The sequence below is a fragment of the Dasypus novemcinctus genome, chromosome 13 (assembly GCF_030445035.2).
Source record: "Dasypus novemcinctus isolate mDasNov1 chromosome 13, mDasNov1.1.hap2, whole genome shotgun sequence".
Taxonomy (NCBI): domain Eukaryota; kingdom Metazoa; phylum Chordata; class Mammalia; order Cingulata; family Dasypodidae; genus Dasypus; species Dasypus novemcinctus.
Window position 1 is genome coordinate 85,916,444 of NC_080685.1, and position 16,558 is coordinate 85,933,001.

Below are 16,558 nucleotides of genomic sequence, written 5' to 3' on the forward strand. Positions count from 1 at the left end.
GGGCATGGACCCCAAGGGGTTTTCTCATGCTGTGGCCCACGGTGGGTCTTATAACCATCCCCATTTTACAGAAGTAGAAACTGAGACTCCGGAGGTTAACTCGCCAGATCTGTATCCCTTCTGGGTTCTTAATTCCATGAACTTTCTCCCAGACAACAGCTGGGCCTGGGGCAGAGCTAGCCAGGGTTGCACATGGTTCCTCCACTCCCAAGGGACCAGCCTGCAGAGGCCCTGGGTCCCAGCAGGGGGCTAAGGACCTAAAGTGGACCAAGGGATGGGAGCTGGATGCAGGAAAGGAGGAGGCTATGACCATGATTTGGGCATATCCTATTATACTACTAGGCTGAGAAAGAGGGGGTGGGGGCGTGGTTCCAGATGAGGGCAGGCAAAGGCAGAGCTTAATGGGAGCATGGGAGCAGTGCCCTCATTCGGACGGTCCCTGGGGTGATCACAACCTCCCAGGTGGGAGAATCTGTCATGGAGAGTGAGCCACAGTGGCCCAGCCTCCTGGGGAATGCCTGGTGGACTGCCATGGGGTGGTGGCCTGGCCAGGAGCGGCCATCCCATTTCAGATGGCATCGGCCTTGGAGGTCCCCCTTTCGGGATCACTGGAAAGAATGGTTCACCTGCTGCAGGGCTGGGGCATCCACCAGGCAGGAGCGAGGGCTGGGGAGCAGAAAAGCGCCAGGGGCAGCCGGGGCAGCCGGGGTAGCAGCCAGCAGAATCCTGGCAGGGGCTGGGAGGGGGAACTACAGCCCTTGGACATCCGAGGCTTTGATGGCCTTAAAGGGCCAGAAATATCCCACAGGAAGGGGAAGAGGAAAAGGAAGGGACTGGTGCCCCGGGGGTGCCACGGTGTCTGTCTGTCTGTGTTGGGACGGACACATTGCATCATTTAAGCCCTATGGATCACCCTTTGGCACAGATTGTCTAGGAACTGGCATGCTCTTTGGGGCTTTCCATGGCCACAGGATGGAGAAGGGAAGAAAATAAAGAGATGAGAAAAGCCTACAGAGCTACATAAGCCGTAGACACACACGCACTCACACAGGCAGGCAGTTCATCAGAAACAAAAGTCCAGAGGGACAAAGGAAAACTCCCAAGTTTAAAGTACAGGGTCCCCTAAAAGGAAAGCTGCCTCCCCATGTGCCCAGAAGGGAACAACCGAGGGGCCCTGGGGAGGGGGAGGGCAGGAGCAGGCCCGAGTCTACCTCCCTCTGTCAGAGGGCACCTGGGTTTATGGGGTAACAGGGTCTATGGGGTGAGAGCCCAGATGGCTCCAAATCCAGCCAACGCCCCAGGGCCGGGTCCACGGGTTGGCGTTTTAGATGCTGAGGACTGGAAATGCCCGTTCGACTCTCATGGAGGAGAAGTCTGGCCGAGTCAGGTTCTCACGAGAAGCAGTCAGGGTCCACCTGCCTTCCTAGAGGCCCCTCTGAGAAAGCCCCTCTGCCGATGGGAGCTCCTACCCATGGGGTTACTGAGCTGGGGATCAAACTGGCCCAAAGGTCAAAGAACCCGGAGATCCCCTCCTCCACCCCTGGCTGCCACAACGCCAGGCCTGAGCCACTGACATCCTCTCAGACAATGGCAAAGAAAGGCGCCTTCCTAGGACCTTTTGCTATGGGGTCAGAGAAGACTCAGAGGGCCGGGCCAGAAAAGGGGCAGACAGGCAGCTCTGAGGCTGAGGATGGACTCAGCAAACGCCAGAGAGAAGGGTGTGAGCCAGAGTTCTCCCCATGTGCCAGGACGCTTCCATGTGATCCTCACAAAACCCTCAAGGAAATAGATATTGTCAGCCCCATCTTGCAGCTGAGGCAACTCAGGCTCAGAGTGGTGAACTGACCTGCCCAAGAAAGCACAGCTAATAAGTTTCAGAGCTGAGAATCCCAGAACCGGACAGAGATTGAAGATGCCTTATAGGTGACTGACTCAAGCCCCATCAGATACAGGAGACCCTCTCCAGCCCTTGCTTGGATACTTCCAGCAGTGAGAAACTCATCACCTACAGATTTCCCCCAGGATCATTCAGCTCATTCCACTATCCAAATGCCCTGGTCTCCTCGCCCCCAGGTCTCCCTCCTGCCCTCCCTGAGAGGCCACGGTACCTCCAGGAACTGAGCGCTGACTTTGAACTCAGGTCCAGCCACACCCTGCTCCTGTGCCCGTCGCTTGCGCTCGGCGATACCCCCAAAGAGGTGCGCAATGGCCCTTGGGATGATGCCCTGCTCGTCCTCCGACGTTGCCGTGTCAAAGCCAGTGCCCATTGTGTACGTCTTCCCAGCCCCCGTCTGCGTTGGCAAGGATGGAAGGGGGTGTTACACAGCACCCTCTGGGGGCGCCGGCGAGCTCTGGATCCGGGGTGGGATCCCCTTGCCCATCTACTTCCCAAACACTGGGATTCCCACCAGGCTGTGGCTCATCTTGGGTCCCCAGGCCCCCCCGCCGGCCCCAAAGCCACACCCTCCAGAAGTCTTCTCTGACAGCCCTCCCCCTGCATCCCTGCTGCAGCATCCTCAGACAAGAGATAAAACCCCATGCAGCTGGGTTCCAATTGCGCTGAAGGCGGGGCCCTATCATATGGGGGGAGACCAAAGTTAGAGTGGCCAGGGGCGGGGTGGGGGCGGGGGCCTTACCTGCCCGTAGGCCAGCACTGTGGCATTGTAGCCCTCGAAGCAGCCCTCGATGAGCTTGCTCACACAGGTCGAATAGATCTGTTCTTGCCATGTGTCCAGGTCAAAGACAAAGTCGTAGGTGAAGGCCTTGTCCTTCCCCAGCAGGACCTGGGGCTCCCCGGGGGTGACGGAGGTACAGATGTGACAGCCCTCGATCTTCTCCTTCGACAGCTGGGGCCGGATCCTGCCCGGGATGGGGAGGGCCCTGGGTCAGGCACAGCTGGAGGGGGGCTGCTGCAGGCCCTCCTGCTAAACGTCCCCTTCCCCCGGCAGCCCCCCCACAGGACACAGAGAGGGAAGCTTAGGAGGCCTCCCCGGGGACAAGGGCAGCCTTTGTAGTAGCAACAAGAATATCAACACCACCACGAACTGCACCGGCTGGACTCTTACTGAGCACTGGTAGGTATCAGATCGGTATTATAAATAGTTTACATAAATTAATTCATGCATTCTTCACCATAAACCCGTGAGGTGCATACTATTCACCCAGTTTTACAGATGAGGAAACTGTGGCTGAAAGTTTAAATGGCTTGCCCAAAGTTTGCATAATGGAAAGCAGCAGAGCCTGGATTGCAGACGCGGGTCTGTCTGCCATCGAAACGCACATTGGGAGCCCTAGAACCCAGCATCCCCAAGAGCAGGGGAAGAAGAGAGACTGCCACTTCCGACGAGACAGCGCTCAGGGCCAGAGTGGGGAAGAAGTAAACAGGCCCGGCCCTGCCCCACAGCCCCGTTTCCTGCTTCCCCAGACCCTGAGTTCTTGGGCAGAGCCTCTGCCAAGGCCCACGGGAGATGAGAAGGCCTCCAGCCCAGGCAAGCCCTTTCCAGATGCCGGATCCCATGGAACATTCCCAGGTGCAAGCTCAGGTTCCTCTCCAGGAGCCAGCATGGCCGGACCTAGCACAGCCCTGGCAGACCAGGTAAAGCCAAAAGACCTCTGAGAAGGGCAGAGTCCTCTAGAAGGAACACGAGGCCAGCTGCAGGTCAGGCCCATATCCCAGATCCTGGCATCAGGGTAGAGTGGGGAGCTAGCCATGGACAGAGCTGTTTCCAACCAGCCACCCCTTCCTCCCTCCTCTAAGCGGCCAGCACCAGGATGGGGTTCCCATGGCAACCAAGCACGAGTCAGTGAGTGTGCATGTGGAGGGATTGGCAGAAAGCCCCCCGCCAACACCCTGAAGTAAAAGGGGGGTGGGTTAGGCTCTGAGGCCCAAAGGCTGGCCGGGCACTCACAATGGCTGCTTGTCAGGCTCCTCTCCCTCAGCCTAAGGAAAGAGTGGGAAGAGCCAGAGGCGCCGAGCCGCAGAGCCGAGGGTGCCCCAGGCCGCCGTCCTGTCCCTGCCCTTGGCTGGCCCTGGCCGCCAAGGCCACTCAGAGCTGCAGGCCAGGTGAGAGGCTCACCTCAGCCTGCTGCTGGGCTTGGCTGTGAGGAGCAAAAAGAGCCCCAAGGGGTGGGGGGAGCGGCTCAGCCAGGCCAGCTGACACGCCTGGGCCCACAGGTCGTAGCCTGGGCTTCCTTCTGAGGTGTTTCCCCGCCATTGTGAAGGTCCTCACAGGTCACTGGCTCTGCCCTCAATGAAGCTGACGGGCATGGAAGCCCGAGGAAGTCACACTCTTCAACGTTCCAGGCCAAGTTGAAATGGAGAACCCAGCTTTTCAGTCTCCCACCTGAGCTGGTTTCTGAATGGAAAGGTAGCAGCTGATTCTTGCTCACCTCTCCTCCACCCTCCTCCCCATCTCCAGACCAGAAAGTTGTCCCACTAGTAGGATGTCAGGACCAGGAAGGCTCCTACCTCGACTTCTACCTCAGCTACTAATAAGGGCAACTACCCACACTGGGCACTCACTACGTGCCAGGCAGCAGCTAAGCACTTGACAAATATCAGCTCTTTTGATCCTCACAACGACGCTGTGAGGCAAGTACTTTGAGGAAACTGAAACAGTGCTCAGCCAGAATCACAGACAGTAAGCAGCAGAGCTGGGATTTGAACCCAGGCATCTGTGTGTGTTGCCTCTTCGATGCTCCTATGTTACATTGTCACTACGAGGCAGGGCTCGCTGTGTCAAGGGGAAAGAATGCCCCATACATGCAGGGAGAAAGAGCAGGCGGCAGCCTCAGGGGAAGGTGGCATGGCAGGAATCTGGAGCTCTGGTCCTCCAATCTGGCTCTGTCCCCTGGGTCTGTGGGACCCAAGACCAAACGCTTCCTGCCCAGAGAGTCCAGGTGCTCCCAGGTGAACCAAGATTCTGGCTTGGGCAGCCTCTGAGGCTCTGCTGGCCAGCACCAGCTCCTGAAGGCACCCTCCCTACCACGTGGCTGCTTGCGATGGGATTCCTGGATCCGAGTCAAATACCATTTAATTACCCCAAGCAGATGGCAATACTGGTGATTGGAGGAAATCGAATAAGGATCCCTGGAGACAGAGGGGAGCAGGAGAGGGGGAGCAGGGGAGGGGGAGCAGCATCCTTCCCTGTCAGAGCCCTTCAACGAGAAGAGCTGCTTCTCCTTCGGCCGCCAGCACCCAGGTCACCCGGGAAACCCACCTGCCAGGCCCAAGAGAGCACTCCTAGAAAGAGGATATAAGGGAAGGACCCCCAGGATTTTAGGATCCAGAAATTCTGTGGTCAGCTGGGTATTCATTCACCCTGGGACCCTTCACTAGCCTAGCACATGTTGATGGGGGGTGGGGGGGTGGGTCTTCTGTGGCCAGAGAAATGCAGGCAGCTCCGCCCTGGCCCCTCCTCAGCACTAGGGTGCTTTGCAAGGGTACAAATGGGTAGGTAGTGTCACCTAGAGAAAAGGGTACCAGCTGGGAGACAGAGGACATGGACCTCGGATGAACCACTAATTCCCAAAGCAAGTGACTTGAAAGAAGGTGAGGGATAGTCCCAGGAATGAAGAACTGGAGATGACAGAAAGGAATTAGGACTTCCTGGATGCTTTCCTTGTGCTAGTGCTGGGCCAGGCACCACCACAGATTATCTTATTTAAAGTAATCTACTATAAGCAAGGGATTTTAGCCCCCTTTTTTAGAGAGAGGAACGTTGAAGCTTGAATAAAAAATGCAGAGACACTGGGCATCAAGTCCTGCTCTGGAACTGATCCCGAGGCCTGCGCCGCCTCCCACTTTTCTCACTGCCTCCTGCTGGGGAAACTCTCAACTTCCTCCCACAGCTCCTGCCCAAGAACCAGGAAGCCCTGTGCAAAGCGGGCCACACAGGGGTCTGAGGCCTGCACCGCGCCACGCCAGGCTCAGTGCTGGGGCTGCAGAGTCCAACGAGGTGTGTCCCCTGCCTTCAAGGACTCGCCGTCCTGCATCTCAGTCGTCCTGGGGCTCAGGCCTCACCACACTCTGCCCGCGGAGAATTCAAACCTAGGCCGGGTGGCTGGGGAGGGGGTGTAGGCTAGGGGACCAGAGACAGAGTCAGCGCCAAGCCTCTGCGTCAGCCTCCTTCGGCTCCCTCCCGTGTTATGTAGAGCGCTTGAAGGCTCTCACTTTCTAAGAACTCCTGGCACCCTCCCCTCCAGCAGCTTCCTCTCCTCGCCCCACCTGGGCTGAAGTCCCTTCTGTGGGCTGCCCTAAGTGGAGCTCAGCAGCCCCGACCACCCCAGATGAGGGGAAGGGGAAGCTTCCCACAGCAGCAATAGGCAGTGCAGCAAAGATGAGAACCATGGCGGGGGGGGGGGGGGGGGGGGGGGGGGGGGGGAGTCAGGAATGGAAAAACAGTGTCGTCCCAGCCTTCCAACGAAACCACAGCTCCTAGGGGCTGTGGACGAGGCCCAGAACTAGGGTGAGGCGAGTGAGGAGCTCCTCTCAGGCATGAAAAGTAACGGGTGCCAAAAAAACTGCAATCAAGGTAGACCGTAATTTAATGCAATATTAAGAATATTTATAAATATATATATTCCAGTCAGCTACCTACGCCCGCAGGATGGCCTCCTGTTTTTGTAATTAAATGGTGGGGAACGACGCATCCAGTGTCCTTCTGCCCAGGGACCTGCGTTTTAGCCGTCTCACCCCAAGCCTCGCCCCCTCCACAGCCTCCGCCCGTCCTTTCTCGAGATTCCGCAGGGAGCGAGGGAAGTCCGGGGAGCCCCATTCAGAAAGGCCCCCGGAATCTCCCTGAACAGAGCCTGGTTTATTTGCCACTTGGCAACCCGCAGGCCGGGCAGTGGGTGAGAGCGGGCGCGAGAGCGAAGAGAAAGGGGCCGAAAGCTTTTCAGAGGCAGGATCTGGCACGGGCAGCGAGGCCGCCGAGCTTCCTCTGTTCACAATTGAGCAGGAGCGGGTCTGCGGTGGGAAGCCGTCCCCGCCCGCGGAGAGACGAGCCGCCCGGGCTGCGGGGCGCGCGGGGCTGAGGGCCGCTCCGCCCCCACCGCTCCGGGCCGTCGCCGCGGCGGGACAAGGCCGCGAACCCGAGCCGCGCGGCTTGCTGAGCTCAGCGGCTCCTCGGCTCTTTGGGGAGCCGGAGAGTACCGGGCGGAAGGGGAGGACAGAGGAGACAGGGAAGACGTAGGCTCGGGGGATGCTGAGAGACCGCTGAGGAGAGAAAACGCCCTCTGCCGCGCCTGGGTAGTGTCTGGGCACATCCGGGCGTGTGCGTGGAGCACCGCACCCTGCGCAAGACTTAGGAGGGGTGCAAGGGGCTGGCTTGGCCTCACCGCAACCCCCCCCCCCAGTCCGCGGTGACATCACACAAAGCCGGCCAATCTCCCCTCCCAGGAGCTCGGACTCCTGGGGGTCGGCCCCAGCTTCTTAGGTGAACTAGTCCCACCCAGTCACCTGGCTAGGAACCCACCCATTTCCTAACAGACCTGCCCCTCAAATCCCGGCCCTGACCTACTAGGGGAGCAGCCGTAGGCAGCTCTTCCACTTAAGGGTCTTACTGCTTACTCATCAATGGTAATAGGCTATGATTAAAATAACCGAACAACAACTGTTCCAGAATCCTTGAAAATTCTTACAGTTATGGTGCACGGCTATGATTCCTGATGCCCTTTCTTTGCTGGTACCTCTGGAACCCCACTATGCCTCTGCTTACTAAACCTCCCCCACTTAATAGCCACATTTATGGAACCAGACTTGGCTAGACACTGTACCTAGATGCTTTGCACATGTTAGCTCATTACATTATTTCATTCTGAGGTAGTATTTTGTCTTTCAAAGAGAAATTAAATGACATGGATCAAGATAACATGGCAAACAAGGAAGGTCTTTACTAGCCATCGGGCTTGAAGATGCCAACGGGAAGGAAAGTCCAGGGAACTAGCGCGCATTCAGAGGCCCACTTGTGAATAATTTGCATTTTGGGGGTTTTCAGGTTGGGAGACACCCTCTCTCTAGGCCTTGCCTCCAGGGAAGAACAGGAGACCCGGCCTAGAAACACCTCTCAGATGACCAAAATAACCAACATAACTAGTCCTTTCCCCAAAAATGCCCCAGCGAGGCCGAAAACCTCTCTGGCTCCTCTCTCCCACAGCCCAGGGAGGGAGCACAGAGTCAGGAAGCTGGGCGCCTGCCTCCTGGGTGTGCTGCAGCCAAGCCTGTGGGGAAAATCAAGGGTCTGCGCAGATGCCACAACCCCCCCTCCTGTGCCCAGTCTGCAGCATGCCGGCTCCAGCCACGGTGCAGCAGAAGCAGCTGCCGTATCCTCCATCTCCACTGTGGAAGCATGCGGGAGAGGGGACAGGCGGGCACAGAGAGGAATGCCGTGGCACACCAGGGCCGCTCAGCCAGGCTGTGACCAGCCAGGGACCAGCTCTTCCTCAGCAGTGACAGAACCAGACCAAAGGTGAACTCAGCTACAGCAGGAAGGATTTGGATAAGCTGGCAAAAAGAACTTCCTTCCTACTAAGGGAACCTTTCTGGAGGAGACTGTGGAATCTTCTCCTTTCCAAGTCACCAGTCATTATTATGGCCCTTGCCTCTTTCTCCAAACCCCTCTATTCTGTGACTCATCCCCCATCCATTCCTCCTCTGACAAGGACAATACCTAATATTTTTTGAGAACTTACTATGTGCCAAGTTCATTTATATACATTAATACATTTAATATGTTGCAATCCTGTAAAGTAGGGGATATTTCCCCCCATTTTACTGAAGCTCAGAAAGGTTAAATTTAACAAGCCAAAGTCACACAATTCGTAAATGGTGGAGATGAAATTCAAACCAAACCTGCCTGTGCCCAGTTCCTGCTGCATTCACTAAGCCACTCTGCACCAGGACTGGAGAGAGGAGGGAGTGGAGAAAAATGATCCCCTCAGAGAATCTCTCAGACTGATCCTACCAACAGCTGCCAGCAGCACGGCAAGGTGTCTGTTGGCAAAGCATTTTTCCCACTTTGCAGTTAAACACCCAAGGCCTGGAGCATGGAAAACCACGGCACCGAGCACCTAGGAGGCCGTTTCCCTGCCGCAGAAAGAGGACTTCTACACCCCCGCTTTAATGCGCATCCTCTCCGCCTCCTCCCCATGGCAGCTTGCCAGCTCTCAGGAAGGCAGCTGGAAGCAAAATCCCTGCTCTCTCTGGGGAGTCTGGCTCCCAGACACCCGGGCGCTTTTCCCTGACTTAGCCCAGAGAAGGCATCTTCCCAAGGAGGCCAGTCTTCTCTAAAACAGGGTGCCAAGATTCAATTTAGGATGCAGGCCGTTTAACTGCAGGAGTAAGGCAGGGGTGGGGGGCTGGAGCCCAGCACTGCGAGGGCAAAGCATCAGAGCCTTGATGCGGCCAGAGGCTCTCTGTTGCCCTCCCACTGGACCTTCTCCTGGCTTCTTAGACCCTCGCCAGCCACAGCCCTCCTGAGTCTATCCTTGGGAAAAGGGCTGGGGCTGGCTCTGAACCCCCAAACAAGAAGGCTTTGTACTGTCGGGTCAAAGAGCACGAGTTTATGCGGCCCTGGCAGGCCTGGTGAAGGAGGTCTCTCGACCCTCTCTGCCTGACTTCTGCCCCCTAATACGTTCCTAAGAGTGCAGGGAGGGGTGGGACACAACCCCAGGAAGCTTTGAGGTATCAACTCAGGGGATCACCAGGACACCTGGTGTTCAGAACTCTGACTCTACCCCCTCCTCAGGGAATGCCCTTGACCTTTCTCTTTCAATTCATCCAGGAGTCCAGATCAATGGCTTCTGAGTAAAGCCCAAGGTCAGGCAGTCAAATGGGAGAGGGGTGCCTGGCAGAGGCTGCCAGAGGAGAGTCCTCTTGTCCCCGATCTCCCAGCCAGGGCATCAGGGTTTCAGCTGTCCTGAGAGGCATCCTCCAGAAAGGCTGAAAACCAGGCATGGGGAGGAAGCAGGCAGGCAGGGTGCCACGAGATGCTTGAATGGGATGCAGATGAGAGCTGAGAGAAGAGGCCAGTCCTGGTTCTGTCCCGGTTCTGAGCAGGACATACCCCTTGCCAAGCATCAGTTCAGCCAGGAGCTTCCCAAGCCACCAGTCTGACTCCTCTATCCCGGGGACTTGGGAGGAGGGGCAAGCCCAGCTCAGGGAAGCACAGCTCAGCTGTACTCCAGCATCCCTCTCACCCACCCCCATCTCGGGGCATCTGGCAGGGGTTTCCCATGACCTCCCGGGAGACTGGAGATGCTGCAGAGCCAGGCTTAGCCAGGAGCCCCCGGAGCCCCGAGCTGTGCTGGCATCTGCATCCGGTGTCCCCCCCCCCCCCCCCAGGACACTCCCCTGCTGAGGAATGCAGAGCAAACCAGTTGCTGGCCTGGGAACGGCTGCAGAGGGCAGCGAGCCTATCCCAACTACAGCAGCCCTGGTCCCCAGAGCCCGCTGCCAGGCCAGCGTGGCCCCTACTCACAGGCCAGCTCTTCTCGGTGACCCTTAACCTCTGCTCCAGGTAGCACCAGCCCAAGGACAGGTGGCCTCTGCAAGCTCTAATGGCCAACTTCCATGGAGGAAGAAGGCAGAGGCAGAGGGACTCAGGCATCTGTGGATGGGGTACACCCTCCTCCCTTCCAAACTCCAGAGCAGCCTGAGATGGGGGAGGGAGCACTCCAGAGAACAGGGCACTGCAGCCAACACTGCTACTACCTGTTGAGATCCTGCCTTGGAGCTTCACAGCCCCTCCCTCCAGCACCTGGACCCTGGGAGGGGGGGAGGGGGCAAAGCAGGGCAGAGCAGTCGCAGCCAGCTCCCCTCCTCCTCCAACCCAGCAGCCTCCCTGGCACCAGCTCCAGCTGCTCTAAGGACAGGGGTGAGAACAGGAGACACTGGCTTCCCTCCCCAACATTCTCAACAGCCTGCTAAGTCTAGAGGGCAAGATGGGGGGCCGGAGACCAGGACACCTAGGTTCTCTGCCTTTTCTCTGGCCAGGTGGAGGGAAGAGGGGAAAGGTAGCAAGGGAAGGCCTGGCTGCTCCCAAAACTTCCTTCCCTAGAGAGCAGCAAGGTAGAGCTCAGTCAGGAAAACAAATCGTAGGGACAGCTGCAGATCCAAGGACAGGGAAAATGGAGACTCACACCTAGCTGGGAGGGAGTTCTCAAACACGAGGGAACAGCACAGATTGAGAAGACAGGGCCATGGTGGTGACAGGCAGCCCACGCTAAGCAGCCCCATAAAGGAAAATAAGGACCTGCTTACCCTCGCCACACATCTGCACATGCTTTCCTAAGTACTGTCTCACATTCATGCTTATGACAAATGTGGATGGTAAATCATTTGAAGAGAGCACAGAGCTAGGAGGCAGCTTAGAGCAAGCAGGGTGAGGAACATGGGCTCAGAAGGGAGAGTGTCCTAGGTTCAAATTCAGAGTTTCCCATTTACCGACTAGGGGCTTAGAATAACTCACATAATCTCCCTGTTTGCTCATCTTACACAGGCGGAAGAACATCATTTAACTTAGAGGCTTAACTGGAGTTTAATAAAATAATACAGGCACGATGCCTGGCACAGAGTAAATGTTCAATAAATAATGGTCTTAGCTATTGCCTAGTTATAGCTTCTTTCCATTACAATGTGCTTTCTGTTCTCAAAGCAAAGAAAAACAAAACAAAATTAAACAGAAAAAGGGCTGGAGGTGAATTCTTAAACTAGAGAGAGACCTCTTAGGTATATACTTAGGGCATATTTTAAAAATATTTTATTCATATTCAACTCCAGTGTGTTGTTCCCTCCAAGTATATGGCCTTCTACTTCATCGACCACTGCTCTTCACAAAGGAAGCTCAATTCCCATCTGCAGCCTTGAGCTTCAGAACCAACCAGCAGTTCCCATTCTACAGTGAACTGAGGCCCAGAAGGACCAGAGAAGGGGCCCTGTGACCCAGCAGGTGGGTGAAGCGCTCTGGCCCTGGCCCTGCTCTCTGCCCACAGAGCTGTGAAAGTAAAGGTGCCAGGTATGCCTCAACCTCTGTCACTTCCCCAGCCCAGGACCACCCCATTTCCAAGCCACGGTTTTCAAAAGCTAAGATCCAATCCGGCAGGCTGGCTGGGTGGGGGAAGGGGATGGCTTCCGGGGCCTGTGGTTACCGCACGCCACTTCCTTGTGATGACATAAGGCCTATTTCTGCAGCAGGAGGCCGCCACATAGATTTTCAGGTCTCCGCCTAAAGTTCTAGCTGGGCCTGAGTTTTCAGATCTGTAAACTGGGCAGGCCTGGATTGACCTGGCTTTGGGCAGTGTCAGAGCAGAGGGTGAGACTCTAAGGGCATCATCCCACTCCCACCCCACACGGTTTCTTCTGACTTCTTCAGTCTCTCTCTTCCAACCTACCAATTGTCTTGATTCCCAATACAGTCATTGACCAAGATTTAGAGTAGCCTGAGTAAGTGCAGCAAGGACCCAAATGGGAGAGGGCAGGGGGGAGGCGTGCAGTCTAACACTGTCCCTTGAGTCCCTAGCTGGTGCTACCCCCAGCCCCTCGCCACTCCAGGCTCTGGCCAAGGCGCACCTCCCCCTCTGAGCCGGCTAACAGAAGGAAGCTTCAGGAAGCCAGGCAGAGATGGCAGGGAGAGGGATGGCTGTTAGGCAACACTGAGGACTCCCCGCACGGTGAGGGCTCAGGCTGGGGGCTTGGAAGGGTCTTGAACTCATCATGTGACTTGGCTTCCTTCCCCAATTTTGACTTAGCCAACTCACATTTCTAAACAGCCAGCCCCTTCCTCTTGTCCCCTCATTTGTCAGGTCTATGCTTCTGCAGCCTGGGGCAGGTCCCTGCTGAGCCTCACCATATCTCCAAGGTGTGCCCCCACTCTTCACTCAAGGTAAAGGCCAGTTCTAGGTCAATCCCTGGCCCAGGGAGCTGAGAGTCCTTATTGTACCAAGGGATTAATGGATAAAGGGATCACAGGGCAGGAGGGGCTGGCCTTCGAATCCCTTGTTGCAAAGGCAAAAAGCCTGGGTTTAGGAACAGGTAGGTCAGACTCTACCTAAGTAAGGAAGCTTTGGGTGGGGCTTTTGGGACCTGTTCATGACCAAGACTTTCTCTCCTTAGACCACAGCCCCAGGTCCTCTGGCTCTTGCCCAGCTCCAGCCTTCCCTGTAGCCCTCTGCAGATAGTCGCCTTTGATCCTCATCCCAGAGAGATTACAAGGCCAAGAGCCCTGCGCCTGGCACTTCTCACCTCATCTCAACAGCCCCCAGGACTCCCGACTCCTCCCCCCACCGGCGCTCTCTCTCTCTCTCTCTCTCTCTCACACACACACACACACACATGCATGTGCCACTAAGATGAACTCTGTCTCTGTTCTGTCCTCTCTATCTGAAGAGCTGGACTCCAGGGCTCCTTCCCATTCTCATGGGAAACTCAGAAAGCACTTGAGTTAGATACAGAAAAGGACTTCCAGAAAGACAGCTGAAGGCAGAAGGTAGTGAATCCTAAGGCTGAGCCCTCAGCAATCCTGATTTCTGGGGTTCTCTGGGGAGGAGATGAGAGGGAGCAGGGCAGGAGGGGCTCTAGAAGCATGGAGAACTCCCCCTACAGCCGCTCGCTGGCACCATCTGCTCCCCGTCCCAGCCCCAGCCCGAGCCCAGTCCTATCTTCAGCTCTCTGATTAGAAACTGGGCTCTGTCCAGGCATTGTCTGCCTTCCACGGCCGGCTGCCCATTGAGGTCTGGCGTGTGCCGGGGCTGGATGCTCACGCAGGGCTGGGGAGTGGGCGGGGCCCTCACCTTCCTGGATCTCCTGAGAGCCTGGCTCTTTCGCTCAAGTTCCCTATGCCTCCGTCCAGCTCAGCAACTCGAGGCGAGGAGCTGGGGCACCCAGACTCCACCAGGACAGTAGAGAGCAGAGCTGACACTCATCACCCATTGAACTGGGTGCAGGGGACAGGCACAATCCCCTTTCTGTGGAAGGGGTCCCAGGCACCTTCTGGCGGGCGGATGGCAGAAGAGGGGCACAGCTTTTCCTCACCCTTCTACACAAGGTGCCCATTCCATGGGGCTCAGAGTCCCATATCTTACCATGCCACAGTCTAGCCCAGGGACTCTGATGGGGGGGGGTAGGGGGTCTTGTTTGGCTCTCTACTGCAAGATGGAGTCTACAGGAAAGCCCCTGGGGGAGGGGCACCCCGAGCCCCTTCCTTCCCACCCCAGGGTTCACACTGAGAGGAGCCCAGGGCTTCATTTCCCTTTTATGGTGCTCTCGGGCTCTCCCAGCCTACTGCAGATGCCATATTTACACTTCTCACTCCCACCCCCCCATTCAAGAACCTCCCTCCCTCGACCTCCACAAGATCCCGCAGCAATGTCGGCCCTGGCGGCAGCCCCGCCCCAGCCAACCCACCAGGCACCTGCAGGGCTCCTCTTTGTCTCTCGGCTGTTGGCCCGGAAGGCTGTGCTCCAGGGATGCTGTGAGGGCAGCCTGGGGTGTACGGGGGGGGGGGGGGGAGGGGTTCGAGCAATCCACCTCCCTCAGCCCCAAAACTAGGCTGCAGAGGGCTGGCCAGTTGGCTGGGGGCATCTTCCTGGGGGGTTGGGGCAGAGGGGGAAGGCTTTTCCATAGTCATCTCTGACCCTGCTTGTAAGTGACTTCCCAGGACCTCTAGAATCTGGGTCACCAAGAATCTAGAGACTCAGAGACCCACCCTAGACATGGGTCCCTCCATTCCCATCACACAGGGCTTGAGCAGAGATGGATGTTTCTCTCCACCATGGCTGTCTTGGTGACTAGTCCCAGGTTGGCACAGACCCCTCTCAAAGAGCAAACCCGAAACAAAAACAGGGAGAGGTAGTGTGGTGTAAACGGTCTCCACCCAGCACAAAGGACACAGATGGTTCAACTTTGCAGTATTTCCTGCCCCTGCACCTCTGCATACCCCTCCCAAAGTCCCCCCAGCCATATCCTCTCCCCACCTCAGTTCTGTCAGGATATCGCCTCAAGTCCCAGAAATGTTGGGAACAGAACCCCAGGTAAGTCTACACAGCCCTCCCCCAACTCAGTTTTATCTGAGTGCCCGAGGATGGGGGCATCTGCCTCATGGCCTCTTCCCCCATCAGAGGTAGACCCTCAGCCTCTTCTTCCCTCCCTAGTCTGCCTCCACTCGGGACAGCACGAGCAGGATTCTCTCCAAAAGCCACTGACCTCCGCGGAAGGCCAAGGCACCACCCCAGCCCTCCCATTCATCCCCGCACCCGATCTTTGTCTGCAGTACCGGCTCCCCGGGGGCGGGTGTTCTGCCTTCTCTAGCTGGACCAAGAACACACAACCCGCTGACAGGGGTAGACGAGTGGAATTTTTTTTTCCTCCTCCAATATCTTTGAATGAGACAGCAGCCCCGCGGGGGAGCCTAAGAGGAAACACACAGACGCTCCGGCCTGGGCCAGGGCTGGGTGTGAAATACCGGATTTCCTTGTTTATTCGATTTTCTGATCATTAAGGGCTCCCAAGAGGGGGCCAAAATTATCACCCAAACAAAGCCACCTTCCAGCAGCCCGCGAGACCGCCGCTCCCCAGCGGCAGCCCGGGCGGGGCGCCCCGCAGCCCGGCCCACGCCGGCCCCTCCTCCGCGAGCGCAGGCACCGGCTCGAACGGCGCCCGCTGCCCCGGGCCCGCGCCCACGCGAGACAAAGCCCGAGCCCCCACCCCGCGCGCATCCCGCCGCCGCCGGTGCCTACCTGACGGCCACCTTGACGCAGCAGTCCCCCTGGCCGGCCATGGTCCTCTGGCGCGGGGGTCTGGGCGTGAATCAGGGGCGGGGGTCCAGGGGCCAGTGCCCGAGGCAGCGGCCGCGGCTGCGGGAGGCGGGGGCGCGGGCGCTGCTGGCGGAGGCTGCCGCGGCGGCTGGAGGTGACATGCTCGCGGGCGGCAGGCAGAGGGGCTCACTCGCGGCCGCCCCCCCGCGGCTGGGCCCGTGCGCCCCCTCGCGACATCGGGCCGCAGCGGCCGAGCGAGCTGACAGCCGGCGGCGCGACCCGCAGCTCCCCACGGCGCGGCACACGCGCGCGCTCGCTTCGCACCCTCCCCGCCGCCTCCCGCCGACGCGCGAACAAAGGGGGCGGGGGCCGGCCCGGCCCAGGCCCCGCCCCGAGCCCCTCCGAGCTCGGGCGGTCCCCGCCCCTGCCCCAAACCACCAATCGAAGGCCCGAACGAGCGGCTGGGGCGGGACTTGAGCCTTTAAAGGGACCTCTTGGCTCGCGGCCACCCGGCGGCTGGGGGGCGGGTGGGATTGGACGGCGAGGGAGGGGGGGGACGCGAACGCAGGGGCTGAGCGCGCCGCCGCCGAGGCCGCTGGAGTCTCAGAACCTAGTCCTCCACGGGTCCCTCGCTCCATAAACGAGAAAACGCAGAGGGGAAGTACCCAAGGTCACACAAGTGAGGCTAAGCCTGCCTAAGAACCCGGGTTTCCGCGGTGGAGCCCTCACTGAAAAGCATCCCGCGGCGACTAGCTGTTTATATATTTTTTTAAAGCACCAGGAAAGCGTCCCTTCTGCATTTATCCCA

The 16,558-nt window shown here is 57.9% G+C and overlaps 1 protein-coding gene across 8 annotated transcripts in view; it reads right to left on the reverse strand.

Annotated features, from left to right (window-relative positions):
- KIF21B (kinesin family member 21B) overlaps window positions 1-16,105 on the reverse strand; it is a 48,668-nt gene extending 32,563 nt beyond the window's left edge. For all 8 annotated transcript variants that reach the window (XM_058274936.1, XM_071207643.1, XM_071207642.1 and 5 more), the window contains exons 1-3: window positions 15,733-16,105; window positions 2,637-2,859; window positions 2,109-2,291 (exon numbers count right to left, since the gene is read on the reverse strand). In XM_058274936.1, the coding sequence (XP_058130919.1) occupies window positions 2,109-2,291; window positions 2,637-2,859; window positions 15,733-15,773 (447 nt within the window). In that variant the 5' untranslated portion in view covers window positions 15,774-16,105. The remainder of the gene's footprint in view (window positions 1-2,108; window positions 2,292-2,636; window positions 2,860-15,732) is intronic.
- Between the last annotated feature and the right edge of the window lie 453 nt (window positions 16,106-16,558).